At 41.8% G+C, this 16,943-nt stretch overlaps 1 protein-coding gene across 19 annotated transcripts in view; it reads left to right on the top strand.

Annotated features, from left to right (window-relative positions):
* NFIA (nuclear factor I A) overlaps window positions 1–16,943 on the top strand; it is a 601,241-nt gene that overhangs the window by 452,658 nt on the left and 131,640 nt on the right. For all 19 annotated transcript variants that reach the window (XM_051857696.2, XM_070078402.1, XM_070078405.1 and 16 more), the window contains one exon: window positions 7,472–7,546. In XM_051857696.2, the coding sequence (XP_051713656.1) occupies window positions 7,472–7,546 (75 nt within the window). The remainder of the gene's footprint in view (window positions 1–7,471; window positions 7,547–16,943) is intronic.

Here is a 16,943-nt window from a genome sequence, read left to right as displayed (position 1 = left end):
CTGAGGGGCCCTTGGGCACAAACATGCAAAGGCCCCATCCGGCCTCTCACTTCCCCAGGGGCAGTGTGTACCAGGGAATGACCGTGTGTTGCAGCTTGTCTGCATCTACTGAACAGATGGGGTGTGATCATTCAGGGAGGAGAGCCCCTCGATATCCGAACAAGGAAAGCAATGCTACCATCTTGTGTGTAACCTCCCTCCTGACGTACAAAATGCACTCTGTTTCATGGACGTTCAGACTTTCCTTAGCGGCCAACCCCATGGGCGGCTTGTTCATCTGGCTCTCCCCCCTACCCACAACCCGACCTCTGCACAGTTCTGCAAGGTTACCTGTCTCTCTGCAAATCTCACTTTTTTTTCCTTTCGTGCCTGTTAAAAGGTAGATAGATATTCAGTCCCTCCGTGAAATGAGATTTGATTCTCATATAATGGCATTTTCCATAATAACTGCTGATATCATCGAGGTAAAGAGAACTCCTTTTCCTAACCACCCATAAAAGAATTTAGCTTTTTACATTTACCTCTCCCGGAAAGTCTCATCCCTCCCCACTGTGAGTATGACTGGCTCCAAGGTATTGAAATCTGTACTCTAATTGGGAACTCACTGAACAAGACTTCAGTGAATGAACTTTTTTACCCATTTTATATAAAATGAAAGAGGATCTGCTCCTCATTTCAGTCTCCTGTACAATTGCTCCCGAACAGCAGTTCAGCATTGTAGAGGTGGATCATTGAGCAATCTGGCTTCTCATCGAAGACATACTTTACAAAAGTATATGTTGTGCTCTCATTTCTGAGAGGCCCTATTCAGAATGTAAATCTTGAGAACTTTCGGGAATGTTTAATCAGCTTTCCAACTGAGGATCTTTTGATGCTAATAACATCTGAATTCGAAACTGCTTAAATTTACCTTTTTATTTTCTTTTCCATGCTTTTCTCCTTTTGCAATAAAGTAGAACAGCCAGATTAGTGTAATTTCCCTGAAAGTCATTTTTATGATTTGGCTTGTGTTACTGGGAATGAAATATTAATCTGCTCACTCAAGTTCACCTACTGATTACATTGGCCATATCACTTTTTCCAGCATCTCTTACGTCTCACTTCTCATTTCTGTCTTCTTGGAGAATTCATCAGTGGATTTCCAAATCATTGGTGAAGGAACAAAACCAGTTCCACATGTGTAGAATTCACACAGCCCTTTGACCAGGGACAAATTATAAGCTAGCCAGAGCGCTCTGAGAATCTGATAATACTGAGAGGAGATGCTTACATCAAGCCTTGTGAAATAATTATATGCTTCACTTTCCTGATCATTGCATATTCACGTGTGTTTTACCTTCTAAATCACACACTGAGCAAGCTTTGGGAGACAGGTTGTTGATAGGAGAAGAGGGAGAAAGTTATTTTGGCAGTGATTTTCTCAGGATCGCACATGACCCTAGTTAAAGCATGGGACTAGATCCTCTTCCATCTTTCTGGCTCCTAATATTAATTAATAATGCTGCTTTTTCACTCTGTTTTTAGTTGGTCTTTCAGAATATGAACAGTAATGATAATAGTAGGACGATTGATGGCAACTGATTTCACTTCCTTTTTAAAAAAAAAATATTTTCATTTTATTTGAAAGGCAGAGAGACAAAGAGAGACTACAGAGGGAGAGAAATGTTCCATCCACTAGTTCACTCCACAGATGCCTACAATAATCAGGGATGGGCCAGGCTGAAGCCAAGAGCTAGAAGCTCCATCCAGGTCTTCCATGTGGGTGGCAATGATCCAAGTACTTGAGCCATCATCTGCTACCTCCTAGGGTTTCCATTGGTAGAAAGCTGGATCAGAAGCAAGTAGCTAGAACTTGATATCGGATGCATGTGTCCCAAGCAGTGACTTAACCCCTGAACCTAATGCCCACTCCTGGTGGTACCTTCGTAACCAGTAGCTTCATCTGAATGGATCATTTTTCCTTGGTCCTGTGTAATTTGGAAGGAGTATTTGGATGGTTCACATTTTAATAGTTTTCCAGTATAGATTAGCTCAATTGTAGTTGAAACCATATTACTAGAAATGAAAAAAAAAAAGTTCTTTCAAAGATTTTATAAAAGGAGAAAATAAACACAGGCAAACCCAATTTGAGTGCTGTCCATCAGGAGGCGTCTCTGGAGGACTTAGTGCTCTCAGGGTGCAGTGTTAGCACCTGCAGGTCCAAAGATGCAGAGGATTTTTCCCCACTCAGGAGACTACAGTCTCATCTGAAAAAAAGACAAAGTTACAGTTCCATATGCGAGGTCCCAGGATAAAGCTGTGTGTATAGACCTGGTCCTTAACGAGACAAGTGAAGGGAGTTTGGGACCCAGGGAAAGTTATCAGTCATTGTATGAAGTCTTAAGTTTTACCAGTTTTTCTTTTTTTCTTTTTTGACAGGCAGAGTTAGACAGTGAGAGAGAGAGAGAGAGAGACAGAGAAAGGTCTTTCTTTTTTCCGTTAGTTCACCCCCAAAATGGCCGCGACGGCCAGCGCGCTGCGCCGATCTGAAGCTAGGAGCCAGGTGCTTCCTCCTGGTCTCCCATGCGGGTGCAAGGCCCAAAGACTTGGGCCATCCTTCACTGCCTTCCCGGGCCACAGCAGAAAGCTGGACTGGAAGAGGAGAACCGGGACAGAATCCGGCGCCCCACCCGGGACTAGAACCCGGGATGCTGGGCCACAGGCAGAGGATTAGCCTAGTGAGCTGCGGCGCCGGCTCAAGGGAAGACTCTTGATAGAGGTGAGAACAAAACTGGTTGCTGAAGCACAGATAGGATGTGGCTAAGCAAGGAGTAGGAAGAAGGAATGGCTTCAGGGAAGGGGGTGAACCAGTCCTAGGGAGGAGCATGTAGTTCCCTTAGGACAAGAGGTAGGACCAGAAGCCATAGACAGACGATAAACAGTGAACTCGGGTGTGAATGTTTAGTACAGCTTGGAATAGCCACATCCCATCTCAGAACTCCTGGGTTCAGATCCCCACACTGATGTCCATTCCAGCTTTCTAATAATGCACACCCTGGGAGGCGACAGGTACCCACTTAAGTAGTTGTATCCCTGCCAACCATGTAGCAGACCTGGTCTGAGTTCTTGTCTTCTTGCTTCCACCTAGTCCAGCCTTGGCTGTTGCAGGCATTTGGGAGTGAACCAGTGGTTAGTGGATCTCTCTGTCTGTCTCTCTGCCATTCTAATACATAAAATAAACTTTAAAAAAGTGAAATAAAGAATGCTATAGTTTAAAAACAAAAACGTAAGCAGTGTGCTTGGAGAATGAAGCAGAGGCTACACTGAGGCCTTCTGCCACGCAAAGGAATTGGTGCTACACTTTAAATGCTCTCTGGAGCTCTTGCAAGATTTCTTTTTTCTTTTTAACCATTTTCATTTTGATAATCTTATTATTTAAATTTTTATTAGCCTGTAATACTTGTGCATTTTTATGTGGCACACTGTAATTTTTCAACACACATACACAGAACTGATCAAGCCAGGCAATTAGCCCATTTCCCTAGCTTTTCTCTTTTTTCTCTTCTAGTTCTTTCATACAGCATGTAATATAGTACAGTGAACTCTTGTCACCTCACTGTGCTGTGGAGCACACTAGAACTTACTTCTTTTGTCTGACGGTGTTCTGGTAGCTGATTCCCAACCTCCCTCCTTTCCCCCTCTCCTATCTTTCCCATCCTCTAAAAATCACTATTATTCTAGGCTTAGATTGATTACTTTCCCCCTTATCTTCCACATATGAGAGAGAACCTACAATATTTGTGTTTCTTCATCTGGCTTATTTAACATAATGATCTCCAGTTCCATCCATTTTACTGCAACACTTCCTTCTTTTTTGTGGCAGAATAATATTCCATTGTGTATATATACCACCTTTTCTTTATCCATTCATCCACTGAGGGACACCTAACTTGATCCCAGATGTTGGCTATTGTGAATAGTGCTGCCATGAACATGGGAGTGCAGGGATCTCTTTCATATGCTGATTTCCTTTCCTTCAGATATATCCCTAGAAGTGGGGTAGCTGGCTTATGTGGTAGGTTCCTTGCAAGATTTCTGATAAGGCAAAGAGCTCTGAACATATTGGATTTGTCTCAGTTTCTTCAATAACTCCTTTTCTCCTACTGTGCATAGGGCCTTTGTGTATTTGAGTTCCTCTGCCTGAAGAGCTCCTTCCTCTTCCTTTTTTAGCTGGCTCTTTCAAATCTTTCACATAGCACCTGTTAAGAGACACCCTCCCTGACCATGCTATCTAAAGCAGAGCCTTTCCTAATTGTTTCCTTTGTATATTTTGTAATTCAAAAAATATTTTGTTCTATGTGTTGTCAGCTGCATCAAGTCCTAAACTGTCAACTCTTTGAAGGTAGGGACTGTCACTTGAGCTACTAGCACCATGCCTGGCACATGAGAAGTGCTTGGTCAGATTTGTGGAATGGGGCCACCGCTGTAAGGTAGTGGGTAAAGCCACCACTTGAAGTGCTGGCATCCCATATGGGCGCCGGTTCTAGTCCTGGCTGCTCCTCTTCTGATCCAGCTCTCTGCTATGGCCTAGGAAAGCAGTAGGGGATGGACCAAGTACCTGGGCCCCTGCACCCACGTGGGAAACTGGGAAGAAGCTCCTGACTCCTGGCTTTGGATTGCTGCAGCTCCAGCCATTGCGGCCAATTGGGGAGTGAACCAGAGGATGGAAGACCTCTCTCATTCCCTCTCTGTCTCTACCTCTCTCTATAACTCTGTCTTTCAAATAAATAAATCTTTATATATATATATACACACACATATATATATATACATATATATTTGTGGATTTGTGGAATGATGCACTATCAGATTTTTCTGTCCGTGAGATGGCTGTGGCTGCAGAGTGGAAAGTGGGTTGAGAGGAAGCCAAGGCTAATGGGAGAGAATGTAGTTGCAAGCTTTCTGGTCATGCGGAAGAGAAAGGGAAGGTCATGATCCACATTGTGAGGGGAGGTGGAGATGTACACTGAGCCAAGACAGCAAGGAAACAGAATCAGTGGGGATGAGGTGGAGGTTGGTGATAGTAAGAAGTACGAGTCTGGGATGGCCCCTAAACCTAGAAAGCTAGATGAATGGTGGAGGATTCATTTAAATAGGGAATTCAAAGGAGTGAGAACAGGTTTGCTGGGGACAGGAAACTGGGCTCAGTTTGCATATGTTGGGTCTGAGAATACCTGTGTGATAGGTGAGTAGAATGTCTAACACATTTAGATTGATGGGATTGGAACCCAGAAGAAAGGTCTTAGCACAAGAGAAAAGTTTGAGAGTCATTGGCCTATTGATTCATTCATCTACCTGTTCAACAGGTAGTTCACTCACTAACTTTAAGTCAGGCATTAAGGATACAGTATTGAACAAAGTAAGTATTATTTTCATTTTTCACAAGCATCACAGTCTGGACTGGTACCTCATGTCATGGAAGTAGATAACATAACTTTGTATGTATGCAAAGAGAGATGAGCATTGAACCTGGGGAACACAAATATTTAAGAGGGGGCAACAAAAAAAGCAACCAGGAGAGAGTGATAGTTTAAATGGATGAGAGTGCGAATCCTCCCTCCAAGTCCTTGTGCAAAATTCAAGTTGGCTTTTAAGATAATTTCCTTGCTCTTTTGGAGGCAAGATTAAAGCACTGTGTTTATAATTCAGAAATTTATGCTAGTTCTTATTTTAAAAAAAGAGATTTCAGATTTCAGTACTCAAACAAGTACTGGTGCACAAATCAAGTGATGAAGACAGAGATGAGAAAAACCTGGAGATAACCTAGATTCTCCTAGAATTTCCTTTGTATTGTAACACGTGTTTCAAGTCCACCTTAATGTATACTGTGGTTGGATTTCCTTTGTTATGATCTGTGGGACTAATGTGATGTCAACAATGTCTCAATAAAAAAGAGATGCTATATTCTGTTTGGCCAAAACATCATTAGAGAATTCTTATTTATTAATTTTTTCTTTCTCAGTTTTCTTAATGTGAGGGGCAGCACCTCATTCACTTACCAAACAAAAGTCAACTAAATACCTAGATATAGGCTATTGAGAGAGGAAAATTTTTTGCACACTTTAAGGTGAAATTTTATCATTTTATTTTTTAAAAGCTTGCAATTATTGCATGTTCTAAAAATTAGAATTCTCAAATCTAAATAAAATGGATTGTGTGTATGATGTAAAAAAGTTACCTGAAATTCTACATTTAAATCCAAGTAAAAATCCTGATGCAAAAATCCAGTGTAACCCAAAGAAGAAGAATTTGTAGATCCATTTATAATCTTCTAAAACATGACCCTTTTGTGCGTGTGTCTCTGTGCATGACACTTAATAAATTTATAGGTGAACATAATGTGCCATAGGTGAATTTGCTTCTCCTTCATAATGTATATCATCTAATTTTTATTTATGGGTTATTACATATTCAGATTGGTCTGTTTTCTTATTTTGATTTTCTTAGGGTATGTTTCTTATTTCAAAGAACTGCTATTTTACAATTCCCATCAGCCAGCAGTTCTCCTGTGACACAGACTTTAAAGCAGGTAAACATTAAGCTAACCTTGCGTCAGCCCTCTCAACTGGGATCTACCTGTGTGAGACTAAGAAAATCTTGGAAACACAGGGGAAACTACATGTATAGATGAAGTATTCCTTATCATTTGCAAGTTTTATGTATCTGAATATATCATAAAATTAAATGAGCAAGTAGTAATAGATGTATAGATATCATAAAGGAAATTAATTATATCCAGCAAAAATGAGCAGACACAGAATTCAAAGACAAAACAATTTTGAACCACTGATATCTTTTCACACACACACACAAAATTATAGTCAAGTCAAGCCGGCATGAAAACTTCTCTAGACATCCCTGTTTTTTTATTGTTCTTAAAAGAAGTTGTTTTCACTTGTCATCCATTGACACTTGCTTTTATATTATGACGTTTTAAAAAATTCACCCTACAGTGCCTCTAGCGATAAAGGGAACATTTTTAAATCTTGTTTGATTTAAATGAATAGATAACTAATCTTCATCAGATGTTTCTTTAGAAAATCATGTCTAAAACCTGTTATGAAACTTAGCCATCCTGGCTGGTTCTTAGATATTCTGTTTTCATCCCTACTATTAAAGTCGCTAAGGTCACGCAAGGTAACTATTTATTTTAGATTATCTTTTGTTTCAAGTTTCCTGTTGAATTTTTTTTTTTTTTTACCATTTCAAAAATCACCCAGTTGTGTCACAGCTTTCCACATGCCTCCAGATTCAAACCAAAAAAATGTCTTTATAACTGAATGACTGTACCTCCCACATAAACTCTTAACCAGAGCAGGGTATAGGATGGGGCATCACATTTTTGAATCATAATGAAACTAATAGTTAGAGTTCTATTGTCAGATATCTTCTGCTTTTGACACTTTGTTTTCTTTTGTTTTTGTTTCCTCAGGACATTTGGGCTTCCAGGACAGTTTTGTCACATCAGGTGTTTTTAGTGTGACTGAGCTAGTAAGAGTGTCACAGAGTAAGTATAATTTTGCTTTGATTTTCCTTGGGTCTGTGCTTATTTTCTACGTAGCCTTCCAAGAGACATAAAAGGCTTTCAGAATCCCCATTCCATTCACTCATTGGAAGAATTTTGCCATGCAATTTGTTTGACAGCCAAGAATTTAAATCAGGAAAAATTAAATATCATTTTAATGTGAGGCGTAGAGGAAGGGTGGAAATCCCGAGTGTCTCACATATTCCCTAGAAGATTGTGTGAACTTGGTTAAAAAACATGCAGAGGCTTCTCTGATTTCCAAGAAATTCTGCATTTTAAAGGAATTTGTTTTTGACCTTTAAACTATGCTAATGCCCACCGTATGAGTGACACAAGACAGCACGATCATTACCCGCTTGTCAATAGTCACTAACCACAGTGCATGAAGAGCGCCTGTCACTACCCTATTCTGTTGATCAAAGGCCCAGTGATTGTATTTTTGCTATGACATAATCCAGACAGTCCATGGAGAAGGTGTAAGATTCTCCCCCAGTGCACACCCTGTAGCCTTTCCTGGACATCTCTTTGTCTTTATTTAAAGGTATACTTTAAGATTGACCTCCAATGGAAAGAGGCAGTATGTACCAACAAAAAGGAGAAATTAGCTATGAAACTATTCAAATTTTATTTTATAACATCCCCCCCACTTCAGAATACCTCTTGTAGGTGAAGTTTACATTGTTAAAATTGGTTTCAAGTGACATTCTTTGTGGAAGGAGGAGTGAAAATATGTATTTTCATTTCGAGTTCACCACCCCAATCACCGTGTTATAGGTTTGCAGTGTTATCAAGTAAGTCAGTCAGTCTTGTTTTCAAAAAAATGTCAAGTAAAGAATCAAGCCACTCCGATCTTCTGAATCCAGACTCTGTATTAGTGCAGTCTTTCGTAGTCTTGCTGGTTCTCCCGAGTCCATAAAGTGGGATTCAGCGTGGATACAGGGGAAAATCTCTTGACTGTTCCACATTTCCCATCTACCAGGCCATGTGCTTGGACTCTGCATATGTCATACAAACCAATACTTGGAGTATACTCATGAGATATGCAACTATCCCATTTTTACAAACAAATTAAACCAAGGATATATCTAAGTCATTTGCCCAAAATAAAACAGTGGATGGGTAACTCCCTATAATGCTGGAGTACATCCTGTTTGACTGGCACAAGGGACTTTGACGGTGGGAGACACTAGACAGGGAAAACAATGGGAAGGTAACCAGGGGAGTAAGGCTTTGTATCCCAATCTCGAGCAGACCTCCCTTTAGTTTGAGATAGATCGCATGGTTGCCAACCGAATGCCAAACCTGCCTTCAAGCCTGCAAGCAGGTCTGGTCAGACTTGGGGTTGAACTTGCAGAGACCTGGATTTGTTTCCTGTCTTTGTCTAGGAGATTGTGTAGCCAACGCCTGGCACTGGGAGCATCCTTCAGCTCCCTAAGGCTTTTCGATTCTGCACACTGCTGTGTAATCGCTCTAGGACTCACACATGGCCCCGTGCTGACTGAAACTGATTGCCAAGAGTGAAACTGGGCTCTGTCAGCTAAAGTGTGGCTTCAGGCCAGGCTGATCAACTGTAATACAGAGACCCCTGTTTCTTGCAGATCTTTAACCTGGGTTTGTCAGGATATATTTCACAAGATTGCCTTGGCTGCTGGGCTAAGAATGTCCAAGCTCGGGTTTCCTTGCCGGCACACCTTCCTGAAAGACTCAACACTCAGCCCACATGATGGAGTTGAAATTCTTAACCTATTTTTTTCAGCCCTCTTCCTCCTGTGCCCACATTGGAAGAGCTAAGCATCCCTCTTAGGGCTGCAGTGGACACTTTTTGCAGATGAGTAGGGCAGGGGTGCATTCAGTAAGCTTGAAATGGAAATAAGCTAGCTGGTACATAAGTTGATTAAGCACATGATGCCAGCCCTGAGAGGGGATATGATGTAATATGAATAAGAAAAATTACCGTAGCTAGTGTTTGCCAGGCACGCACCACGTGCCTGGATTGTGCTAAGCAATTGGTGAATGGCATCTCATTCAGTCTGCCATAGTCGGTGTTGGTGTCCCTTTTTCCACACATACCTGAGACCGTGGTGATCAAGAGGCTACGCTGTTTGCTTTTTTTTTTACTTTGCTGTTCTCAGCTAGCTCACTGCAGACATTTTTTTGTCACAACCTCTTCTGTAACTGCCTTATAGAACCAAATGGAATCCCAGGATTCTTTGCTTTTACTGAATGATTAGCTCTTGTTGAATCGACCAAATTTCAACTGATTAATTTGTGCATTAAAACAGGTTGAAAACTTTTTTTATGTAAATGAAAACAAGTGACATACTTGATTGAAAATTTTTTCCTGGATTTCTTTTCAGGTATCATTTTGATTTTCATTAATTATCCATTTTTTTAAGGCTTATCATTTTAGGTTGGCAGAAAGTGCAGAAATCCCTTAAAGCCCTCCCCTTCAAATAGGTTCCCAGAGTGTTAAGGTCTTTTGTTAATGTAGTACATTTGTTTATGATTGATGACTCGGTATAGACACATAATTATTCTCTGAAGTCCGTAGTTTACGTTAGGGTTCACTTTGGGTGTTATATATTGTAGAGGTTTTGACAAGCATACTCTGCCGTGTATCCATGACTAATGTATTACATAGCAGAGTTTCAGTGCCCTGAAAATTCCCTGTGCTCTACCTATTCACCCCTCTACACCCCCCAACCCTGCTACCACCCCCTCAGTGATCTGGGTACTGCTGTCACCTGGGTGTTTCCATTGCCTTCAGTGTCTTTGGATTTCTTCCACTGTGTTGGGAATTTCTCCTTAGCCTCCTCCTGTCTGTTCCAGCCCCAGCCAGTCATCCTTAGTCTTCCCTAATTATGACCACATACACAGGTGTGGCCTGGCACTTTCCCGGTGATCAGTAATGATGGCCCCCGCCTGGAAGTTTTCTCTCTGTCCGGATCCTCAGTATTTGATCTTTAAATTCACTAATTTAAATATTTATTTCCACCAGGTTTCCAGTTAGCTCTGTCTTTAGTTTTCCTCCTTTTGAATTTAGTGGAGGGGAGAGGCACTGTTTCAGTCTTTCCTCATGAGAAGTCACAGAAATAACTGTGTCCTGAGTTTGTCCTTGGTAACACTGCTGCTCCAGAGGTGGCGATGGTGGTGCACTGGAGCCGGAGCTGCAGGGGTAGTCTCAGAGTAAGAGGTGAGGGATCAGGCGACCAGGCTACAAGACATAAAATTACACTGATCAGATATGAGGAGCAGCCAGAATCGGGCCACTGCTGGGTCCCCAAGACCGCCTCCATCCTGGCCTCCTGCCCAGCCCCCTTTAATTGTTCCCATCTAAAGCCCACGAAAGGCAAGAGAAGAGAAATCTGTTTCCGCAGCAAAGAAAGTCCTACAGCCTAAAAACTCAGTCTCACTTGGTCCTCCTGCTGCCTCTTCCCCCTGTGTGGGCACCTGGGACAGCCCTGCTCTGTATGTATTACCTGCTTCGGGGGAGGGAGGTGCAGACTGGGCCAGTGTCACAGAGCAGTCTCTGCCTCAGGGGTCGGGCGTGCAAATGTGAACAGTGTGGTTCCTGGTCCAGGAGCTGTGAGGAAGGAGACAGGAACCATCTGTTGAAATGGTTCTCACATGACGCCGCATTCTCAAACAAAGCCTCCTGGAGGCATTTTCACATGGGTCTCTTTCCCTGGAAGTTGCTGCAAACGACCCATTCTGTGGCTGCCGGGTGCCGCTGCCCAGAGAACCCGCTCTCCTCACCCGCTTGTTATTGGTTTTGCACCAGTGTTTTCCTTATGCACCCAGAAAGCTCTCTTGAAAAACCCACTACTCCTGCCCATTTCCTTCTGAAGTGCTGACTGTGTTTGACTTGAAGTCAGTGGAGGGACTCCGAAACCTTCCCTGCTTTGCTGGGGAGGAGGCAAGCCGCAAGCTCGCAGAGCCGGAGGTGGCTCGGGCCGGCGGGCTCTGGTTTTCTAGCCGTGGTTTGTAAGGACAGGCCGGCTGCAAGGGTTAAGTAAACTTTGTGGCTAAGGATGACTTCACGGCCCTGGAATTCTGAAAAGCCAAGATTCTCAGGACACTGTGGCCAGCCTTGGAGTCTTTGGGTGTGAAAAGCACTCTCCATTACCCAGACTGAGTTTTGGTTCCTGTTGCGCTGCTGCAGAATCTATTAAAGTCCAGCAGCCGAATTGTCCTGGCTCTGCCACAAAGCTCCACTGCAGGATTCCGGAGTTGTTTGTCAATGGAGAGTGGGAGTGAATGGAACCAGGCATTTGCCACAGCCTGGCATGAGGTGGCACCCTAGTGGCTGTTTTCTGCCTTAGAAATGTGCACTGTTTCTACATTCTCACACAGGAATCGTCAGCAAGATCCAAACAGCAGTTCAGTTTTAAACGCCTTTTCTTTTTTTAAAGTCTCTGGGTCCCTGATGTGTCTTCAGATACCCGTAGCTGTCCATGTAGATGTTCAGGCCTACTAATGTTTGCTGAGAACTACTGGCAATACTCTAACCTAATCTGATAGAACCACTAAAACAGAACTAACACAGCTGCAAGGCACAGTGAGAAAATGAAACTCTCTGGTAGGAATAAGCCCAAACTTGAAAATACACAGTGTCCTCCCACTCAAGGATAATGAGGAAATGGGTATAAGGATAAGAAATTCCAGACATCCAGTCCTTTGGGATCCCATTTAGATATTTGCACTGTTTCATAGCCTGATTAAAGCATGTTAGATATGAAACTTTCTTTTCTGAACGAGTACCCTGTTGGTTCCCCTCTGTTAAGTAACATGATAGCTATTGTCATTGCATGGAAATGAATTTTAAAAACAGTTTATATTTTTAAGCAAGATCTTGTTTTGAAAGAAACCATTTGGGCTTGAGCATTAAAGGAAGAAAACAAAAAAAAAAGATTATACTAAAAAATAGACTGCAGCCCTAGGATGAACAGTTGCTCTGACCTTGCCTTTTGTTTGCCATTACACAATTCAATGGCAGTCCACTCAAACTATGCTCTCGATCAATATCCTATTAAAGCAGCACAAAAAGTCTCCATAAACTTAGTGGTTAGCTATGTTTATAAATGGAACTCGGCATAATTAGATGGTCAATAGCAGGCCCTACTAGTAATTTTAAAATGAACATCACACGTTTTATATTTGTAGAAGTCAATGGCACCTCTTCTAAAGTGAGGGTATGGTGTGTTGCAGACAAAACAGCGGGTGGCCCTTTAAAACAATCATAGTATGTATCCCCAAAATGCAGTGTTTTTAGAAATCTATTATGTTATAGACTAAAAAATACTGGTTCGTTCTATATACTTTTCATTTTTCCTATCAAAACCACCTTATTCTGAGTATATTATGTCCTTGTATATGTTTTATTTTATAGTTTTAATCAACCCCTCATAGAGAGAATAATAAATAGTGCCACATGCTTAGAAATAAAAAAATATCAGCCTGGCTGGCTTCATTTAGCAGGTTTCCTCTACTATAATTCAATAAATTTTCAAAATAAATATTGAAATTGAATTAGTACAGAAGGATGTTTTGTCATATAATTTTTTTCTTAACATCTTTGGGATGAATATTTGGACAGCAAAGCCGGTAGCAAAAGGAACAGCCTGGCAGGAAGAGACGTTTTCATAAGACTGTCCTTTCTTCTTAATCCCAGCTCAGTCTGGGTGGACAAACATGATTTTTCCTGTCCTACCCTCCGCACCCAGTAGAGAATGAGGCACCTGAGGTGAGAGGTGTCTTCTCTCGCGCGCTGCCTCTGTCCTCAGCTGATGTGGCCCTACAATCTGAAATCCATGCTCCGCTTTCTCACTTTCCAGGAACTTTTTGAAGACCTTTTCTATGTGTGGCCTTCAAAATCCTTTCCACCGAAATAAACCTTTAAAATCCAATTTTCTATGAACTTTCTGAAGTACCTGCCTGTACTTTCTGGTCGATTTGTGCCTTGGCACTTGTGTTAGGAGCCCACTGGACCAGCTGAAATTAGGACTGTGGCAGGAACAAGCCCGCGACATCAGCAGGTTCTTCAGCAGAGGCTGTAAAAGCAGGCCCAGCCCTTCCTGTGCACCCATCCTCCTGCAGCCTTCCTGGACGGAGCTTGCAGGGGAGTCCTCACAGCGGGACAGCAGAGCCCTTTATTCTGTAGTCTCAGCCAAGGCATCTGCAGAGCAGGAACGTTCCTACTATAGAGTCAACCTTGGGAAGAAGCAGAACACATGATATCTTTATGTACTTATTTATTTGTTGTCAGGGTCTCTAGTCATGTGTTCATCTATTGCTCATCTTTTCCAGGTAATGCACTGATTGTACTCCCTACGTATAATATATACAATCTGTATTTAAGAGAACACCATGGTTCACACCATGGTGTCACAGAATAGTCCAGGATACAGAGGAGATCAAGCTGTGCCACTCATTACTTATATTACTTTGGGCACTATTTAACCTCTTTAAACTGTGTCCTTCTCATAAGTCACAACAGTTCTTCAATCATTGAATGATTATTACATCCCAACTGTATCCTGAGCATACGTCTGAGTGTTGTAAATAATGTTTTCCCCCTTGGGAGTATAAAGCAGATTTAGTGAGAGAGTGTCTGGTGTCTGAAATACTTGATGCTCAGTAGTGGTAACAACCGTGAGTGAGTATTAGTGGACAAAGCCTCTGCCCCTGGTCTCACCATGTGTTCTGAGCGGATCCTTGAGCTGACGGCTGTCAGCACATTGACTGAAAATGAGTGTATATGAAGGACTTCAAAATGGAAATTTTAAAATTAGGGTCAGGATTTGTACTGAGAAAATTCAAATCTATTGCCCACACTTTCTGTTTGTTTGTTTGTTTTTAAAGATTTATTTATTTAAAAGGCGGTGGGTTGAGAGGGCAGAGATCTGCTATCCGCTGGTTCACTCCCCAGACTGCCACAATGGCCAAGTTGAGTCAGACCAAAGCCAGGAACCTGGGACTCTGTCCAGGTCTACAGGAAACTTAGGTCATCTGCTGCTGCTTTCCCAGGTGCATTAACAAAGAGCTAAATGGGAAATGGAGCAGCCAGGACTCCACCCAGTGCCATATAATATGCTTAACCTGTTGTGCCACGATGCCAGCCCTAAAATGGGAAATTTAAAAAAAGTTTAGGTTGGTTGTGAAAAAAAATGAAATCCAAGCATTATTTTTTCATAACATGCATTTTCCATGAACTTTTGAATACCTCGTGTGCTAATTAAGGAGTGCCAATTTAGAATGTTCTAATGAATAGAAGAACCATTCTAGTGGCCCCTTTGGAGTTCCTAATTCTGAGAGAATAAGAGCATGCCAGTATCAACTGCTTTAGGAAGCCAGAAAAAAAGTCTTATTCCTCACATTTACAGCCAAAGCTCTCTCAGAGTATCTAACAGATAACAGGATGTTTAAATATTTCTACCTAACACCAACACATTAACAACTTCTCCAGTGACCAGTCAGTCACACCTGAGTTAATGGCATCCAAGATTTTTAAAGTAGTGCTTAGTTCTGTAGTATTTTAAAATTTTGCTTTCACTCATGTTATGAACAAAAATTCCCTATGAAAAGCGGTAACATGCTGGGGGTTATTACCAGTGATGTGCTTTTTTAGGAATCCTTTATTCGTGTACTCATTAACCTCGGTTTTTTCAGAGCAGCTGTTCATATCCAGTAGGTGACACTGGGAAACTGTGTTGCCTAGAACTCTGACAGAAATCTTACATGCCCCCCACAATAAGGCCACAATATTGTTGAGATTTGGGTTGGACTCTATTATCTTAGCTAACCTTGCCGATTAGAGAGGCCGTTGGTGGTGACCCAGCAGGCACGTCTCAGATGAGGCTGGTGGAATCCACACTGAGCAAAGCCACACGTGAAGTCAAGTATTGGAAATGAACTAATCCCGTGTGTGATTAGAGTACCTATCAACACACAGCATTGTTTAGTAGATGTCAGAGGGGAAAAAATGAAATCGTTCTTGGTAAAAGTATTTAAAATAATTATTTTTGTAAACAGATGGTTGTTGGGGTGTGACTGACAACGTAGCTTGGTTTCCAGACACTAATGGTCAGATAGTCCCAATGCACTCTTGGGGCAGGGCTGATGTTGAGAAGCCCTGCCTGGTTTATGTATCCCTGTAGTGAAAAGACCTCTGAGGCCATCGGGTCCATCCCCTGTCAGGGAAGACTTAATCCCATGGCTGTGGCTGCATCAGATACTAAGTGGGCACCACATCTGACCTCAACCAAAAGCTGAGACCAAATGATACTCTAAAATGCAGAAAAATCAATTTCAGTCCCAAAGGCAGAAGCCACTAATGCAAGAGACCAGGCAGCATTGCACATCCGTCTGAGTGTTAGGGCCCCACATCCAGTGGAACAGTAGATCCCTCAGAACGCCAGAGACCGGCAAAGACAAAGAAGTGAGGAGGAGGAGGAACAGGAGATGGAAGTTTTGCCACTTAAGTGGTAGGTGTTAATTATTTTTCTATTTAAATCTTCTTGAATTCATCTCCCTAGTAACTGATGTCAGGGAAAGGCAGGAAAATTGGAAATGGAGACTGGGAAATAATCCACTTTCAAATCCCTCCTATTTTGCTTATTTAGCTGTATGGTCTTAACCTTGTTACTTACCCCCCTGCTAATTTTCTCATTCATAATTGAGAATGATACCATTGCATATTACATAGGGATACTACAGGGATTAAATGAGACAATCCAGGCAAAACACCTAGAACATCATCTGGCACGTGATAAATGCTTGATCAATATTAGTTCTTGGCTATTCTACATTAGGAAGCTCATAGAATTTTAGTTCCATTCAATAAACATTTGTAGCCTGTGGAATATATGAAGCGTCCTGGGTGGTGTGCATGGGGGGAATGCAGAAATAAGTCAGAAAGAATCCCTTCCTCTGCAGAGTATATATCTAAGTTTCTTGAGATCTAAGGCTGAGCTTTAAGTGTGGCCATTAAGTGCCTGAATACTAATGGTTTACAAATTAAACTCACAACACGTACCTGTCAAAGATAAACCATCCTCATCATCAGAGTAGAATGGAAGAGAGTTTCAGTGAATTGTTCCTATTTTGATAAAATGAAAACTTTTTCAGAAATAAAATTCCTCCATTCACCTACTTCTACCACCTCTGCCACCCCAAACACACATATTCCCTAACCTGTGTGTACATAAGATGTGATTGCACAAAAATGATATTTTGTGTAAGCAGATACCTGTCATGGGTTAAAAACATTCTACTGGCTTTTGGCACCTAATACTACATTTCATAAAAAAGCATTGCTTTAAATAGCAGACAAGCTCATTTTCACATGGAGGGAAATCCTCGTTTTAGTTCACTGCCTTTC

The sequence above is a fragment of the Oryctolagus cuniculus genome, chromosome 7 (genome assembly GCF_964237555.1).
Source record: "Oryctolagus cuniculus chromosome 7, mOryCun1.1, whole genome shotgun sequence".
Classification (NCBI taxonomy): domain Eukaryota; kingdom Metazoa; phylum Chordata; class Mammalia; order Lagomorpha; family Leporidae; genus Oryctolagus; species Oryctolagus cuniculus.
The sequence above is the reverse complement of the archived record's forward strand: the minus strand, read 5'-3'. Positions and strand labels throughout refer to the sequence as shown.